The sequence below is a fragment of the Austrofundulus limnaeus genome, unplaced genomic scaffold (genome assembly GCF_001266775.1).
Source record: "Austrofundulus limnaeus strain Quisiro unplaced genomic scaffold, Austrofundulus_limnaeus-1.0 Scaffold267, whole genome shotgun sequence".
Classification (NCBI taxonomy): Eukaryota; Metazoa; Chordata; class Actinopteri; order Cyprinodontiformes; family Rivulidae; genus Austrofundulus; species Austrofundulus limnaeus.
In genome coordinates, this window is record NW_013952669.1 from 282225 (window position 1) to 287853 (window position 5629).

General features: G+C 40.6%; 1 protein-coding gene across 1 annotated transcript in view; it reads right to left on the reverse strand.

The window, feature by feature from the left end:
* Positions 1-1727: 1727 nt before the first annotated feature.
* Positions 1728-5629, reverse strand: part of tmem117 (transmembrane protein 117) — a 92948-nt gene continuing 89046 nt past the window's right edge. Inside the window, exons 7-8 of the mRNA XM_014020821.1 lie at positions 4443-4572; positions 1728-3535 (exon numbers count right to left, since the gene is read on the reverse strand). Coding sequence (XP_013876275.1) covers positions 2874-3535; positions 4443-4572 — 792 coding nt within the window. The 3' untranslated portion in view covers positions 1728-2873. The remainder of the gene's footprint in view (positions 3536-4442; positions 4573-5629) is intronic.

Here is a 5629-nt window from a genome sequence, read left to right on the forward strand (position 1 = left end):
TTCCTCATAAAATTGTATCTTGATGTGTGTTTGTTTTTCAATATCATTAGCATCGCAAGATTTGTTTAGTTTACACGTCTGTAATGCACACCCCCTTTTTTGTGAACCACCAATAACCTTTGCAATAGGCAGTAGAAGAAACAATCAAATTTCATGAAGGCAAGCGACCCGAGAGAGCGATTCGCAACGCTGCCGTCGCTATCGTGTCCCGTGTGTCGGGTTTCACCCTGGCTGCGATGACAGCCATTAATCACTGTCATTTGACGCTCCCCGTGTGTCGAGCCCATAAGAATGGTCGATAAGCAGCTGAACAATCTACGTGCAGTCACGAAGTTCACCTTCCACTGTCACCGCACATCTTCCATAGTCTAACGCAACACACGAAGACAAAGCAGAGCTCCTGTAAAACCTCTCTCACTGCGTATGTGTCACAGCTTGGGGTTTCTTCCAGCTGGAATTTCCACTCTGAAATCCACAGTTCGCTTGGCAACAGATTTGTCACAGTTAAAGTGCCACTCTGGATTTATGCTTTTTTTTACTATCTTTATAAGTGTATGTTTTCGATACAACAGTTGGCTTCTAAAACTGGATTAGTTGAAGCAAAAATGCTGCCATTGCTGTCTGAGCACTTTTCAGCATTAAACTAACACGCCCACAAACTTCTGACCAATCACACAATAACTCTGTATGCTAAAGCGGGGAAAAGTTTGGCGTGGAACACAAGGCTGAGAACAAAATTACAGGATTTTTTTATCACGCAACTACATCAGTGAGAGCAGATTCAGCAGATTTGGATGAACCATGCAGAGGTCTTAAATCTACACAGCCAAATAAACAGAGGATATTCAAGAGCAGGCTTAAAATGAAGAGGTATGAGCTGTGTGAGTACAAAACAAAACAAAAACACACACACACACACACACACACACACACACACACACACACACACACACACACACACACACACACACACACACACACACACACAAAATAAACTGACTTTTATATAGTCAGTAATAATGTTAGCTGTGATCTCTTGCTTGTTCAGTCTGCACTCAGCTTGTGTTGTGGATGACTTTCAGCCACACCCACAAATTTTAGCTCAATGTTTATAGAAAATACTTACAGTTTTGTGATTGCTAATGTTGACTTGCTGTAACAGTCATCTTTAACTGGATTGACTCCAAAAGTTAATCAGTTGTAAATACTCACCCCATCAAATCTGTCAAGTGGTTCATGAGATATTTTGCTAACAGACATACAAACAAATGAACACACACAGACTGAGGCAATCACGTGATCGCCACCTTTCATGTCAACAGGCGATGATTACCTTAAAATTCTAAATGTTAATTAGTATTTAATACAGTTTTCACTGGATTTAGGTATAAATGTGATTAAAATGTTATCAGCTGAAGAAATTTAGAGTAAAAGACTGCAAAAGAGCTACAAAAGTTCCAGTTTTACCCCGGTGGCACATGCCAAAACAAGCTACAGTTCAGTCAAGTAAGAGCAGCTCTAGCCCACAAACAAAGCAGCTTATCAAAGCTGACGTCAGAATTCAGACCATCAGGGTTTAAATAATCCTTATCTGATGCTGCTGGAGATCAGTGCCTCATCTGAAAATCCAGATTGGCCGTCAGACGGTGTCAGTTAAAAATTACTGCATTATCTTGCATCTTTGGTCACAACTATATGAAAAATACTTCTCTACATTTGAGCTGAAACAAGGTTACATAAATAAAGTTTATTTTCTTCAGATGTGCAGTGTCAAAAAGAAATTCAGTGTTCAATGTTTAGATCAAAAATCAAATATACATAGAAAGTACATATAGAAATACAAAAAGTTAAATTAAATTAAAGCAACCATAAAAATAAAATTGGCAGCTTTTCTTATACGCTTTGGAATTTTTGTGGAAGTAGAACACTGCACCAACTAAACAACGTTCATACATTTACCCGCAAAAGCTGCCTCTGAAACCTTCAGAAGCTCATTTAGATATAAAGCAGCCCTGAGCTTTACAGAAGAAAAGCCACCCCTGCACTTCAGTAGCATGTTTATGCCAAGGGCAATAATAAAAAAAAGGAACACTTCTCTATTCCATTGGCATCCAGTGAAAGGAGAAGGAGCCACATTAGCAATCATGAAGCAGCTTGTTGGGTTGCTATTTCATCTCTACTGATTGCATTTATTATCTCTGAAACTAATATCAAGTTGGGGAGGGGGTGTATGTGAAAAGGTCATCAACGTACACCAATGCTGATAATCATGTCATTTCAATGAGATATACATTTAAAACAGATTAAAAACCAACACAAGGGAATAAATTACAATGATAGAATCCAAGGACCAAATGAGGTAACAACTGTACATTTGATACGAACGCATATTGCAGACATTAATCTAGCAGACTAATTAGGACGTCTTGCAGCAGCCGACGGTTAGAATATGGATCTGATGGTAAATAAATATATGAAATATCAAGGCACGACAGTGGCTGTAACACAGAAAAATGAGCCTAACTGTAAAAACTCTGATTTAGGCACCCATTAGTGAACTGGGACAAGATTAAATATGAAAATGGAAAATCCAAGCAAGCACCATGTCACCAATTTGTCTGGTTAAAAAGATCTGCTTGGCAATAAGCTTGCTGCATCAGAGTTGGTGCCAGCGCCGAGGCTGAAGTTTATTATACAAAAATATATCACGTAACAACCATGAGGACTGGCATTGCTATATTTTGTTTGGTATTGTTAGTTCCTCTGAAATCAAGAAATAATCCAAAGTCTTGAAGATCTACATTTGTAGGTGTCAGTCATTATCCTTCCAACTTCTCTGCGGTTTTAAAGTTCAAAGGTTTTCTGAAGTTCGGTCATGGAGAGAGTCTGTGGACATCAAAAAACACTGCCGGCTCATCCAGTGTCGCGCTGTCAATCACAACGCTCGGATATGTCTCTTGGGTTTCCATCGAAATGGTCGAGTTAGTCGAGGGCGTCGCTCCAAAGTGAGGACCATCCACCGACAGGAGCATCGGCGTCCCTGATTGTTTCAGGCTCTCGCTCATTGTTGTGTGCATTTCTTCCGGCGTGACGCCCATCTCCTTACTGTACTCTGAAGGAGACTTCTTCTTAATCCTCTCATACGTCTTGTCCTGATTCTCTGTGAACGTCTCGCTGTCCTGAAACCGTCCAAACAACCAGATGAAGAAGCCAAAAAGGACAAACGCCGCCAGGCTTGGGATAAAGGCCAGACATTTGATGTTCAGGCTGGCCCCGATGTAGCGGCTGTGGAGGAACATGTCCCGCTCCACGTAGGTCCTATTGGTGTTGACATTCACGTTGGTGGAGCGCCACTGGTAGGTGAGCATGCTGTGGTTGAAGTCTGCGAGGGTTTCGGGCTCCTCCACTGTGTAGATCTTCTCTCCGGGCCCAACGTACTGACCATATTCGTAGGGCTTGTAGAAGATCTGGTTCTTCCACATGTTGAGGTCCAGAATCAGGACAAGAAAGATGATCCCGTAATTAAACCACTTACCTGTAACAAGACACGAAACTTGGATTAGGGGGTTGCAAAGGTAATTTACCCAACAGAAAAAAGAAATGCTGTCACTTTCATGCATCAGGAGTCTCTCCCTTGCTTTGCATACAGCTCACGAACTGAAAAAAAAGAGATGTGCTCATAAGTTCCTCTACATTATCTCCTAACAAGATCACTCTATTACCATTAGACAGCCATCTCCTCAGGTTGACTGATAGCAGGCACATGTCTCCCCAGGTATACATGACTCTACTCTCTTCCCTTCCCCAAGATATGATGCTAATAAGCTTTTAGTTAAACCAATCACGTTGCGGTGTAGCCATTTCCATCATGCTTAATGGGTATGCAATGCATTTGGGTTAACAACCTCTCGCAAAATCACTAAGCGCTTGAACGGCTCAACATTTAGCTCAGGAACATTGGTTTTCCCTTCGTCTGAGGGCTGTGTGCGTGCGGCAGAACAAAATGGAGAAACCGGGAGGATGGCCTTTGAAGAGGGAATGTTCTCATTTGCGGAGAACATTAAAACACAGAGGTCTAAGAGATGAGGAGAGTTGTCTTGTACGACAGCGAGAGACACGAGGAAGGCGAGACACGGCTGAAGCTTCAATGGAACATGCAATATAAATGGCTGCTATGGTTTTAACCAATCAACTTGTCCAGGCAGTGAGGAAAACGGAAAATTAGAGCAGTGAGAGCTTGTTGTGTATTCAAAGTTCATTAAAAAAATAAATAAATAGGATGAGTTGTGTCTACCTAAAGGATGTTTTGATTTTTGTTCTTTTTGCTTTGCTGCTTCATCAAATGTATGACTGTTGTGTGTACAGCTGTTTGGGAAAAGATGATCTTCATTAAAAAACAAAACAAAACCCCATTCATTAACAACAGCTGTGCTCCAGTGTACCTGTGATATGAATGTGGTATTCCTCTTTAAAGATGCTCTTGCAGACAGGTAGCTTGACCTTCACGTGTGTTGTTGACATACCAGGCAAATTCATATCCAGGTCACCCATGAATTGTGGAAACTCCCAGTCCTGACAAACAACAAGAAAGAAAGAAAGAAAGAAAGAAAAAGGTCATCTAAATTCAACATACAACTGTGATTCTGTAGCCTAAGTTGGAAAATTGTCCGAACGCATTTAAATGACACGGTGACAAAGAAAAATGTCAGCCATGTATCATCCTTCATCAGATGTTGCACACTTCATTGAAGTCCCTGGTATTAGCTGATATTAAGTCTCCGTGGAGTTTCTTCACACTCCAGCTGGAGGTCAAACATGGTGTTGGCTGCCGTAGAGTGTGGCTCACACTGTGTGTTTACAGGCTTGTGGAGTGGACCAGTGTGAACTGGGACTTCAACACGTCAAAACGCATTAACACGAGGACCAAACTGACATTTAGAAGCTGCCTTTGCCCGATGGTGTCACTTAGCTCCCCCCCACCCTCCTTTCTGTGGTAACATCAGGTGGCTGGAGACTTTCAAACAAAAAGCTGTCACTATCTATACCAAGAAAAGGCAACGGGATTCAAAGGTCAGAGGGGTAATACTACGAAGCAAGTTCAACAAAGCAGGGCTTTTTTCCTTTAACCTGGATCGACAAAAATCTAAAACTCCCTAACAAATTACCGGTTCCACAACTGATTCTGATGATTTTGTTATCGCAGACTTTCAGCTTTGATCTATGTGAGCAGTCCATAAAAGGGCACTCCACAATACATTTAACCATACAAAATACGTCAAATCCACAAATAAAGTAACAATTTTTGTCAATAAATAAAAACTTTGCTCACCTACATTCATAAATGCAGGTGAGCAAAGGCTCACAAAAAATTTACCTTTAAACATCCAGTTATATTTTGTTAAGAGAGAAAGTTTATATAATCTTAAGGGACTTGAGATGTTTATAAAACCTAAAATTCAAACAAATTTGAAGGACTGATGTTCAGGGAATAAGATTGTGGAATAATCTGGAAAGTGATTATAAAAATGTTGGTTCAATGTGTTTGTTTAAGAGAATGATCAAATAAGTTTGTTAAAGGAATATTAAACAGTATACTGTATATCAAAAGTTGTTTGAGAAGGAATTGAAG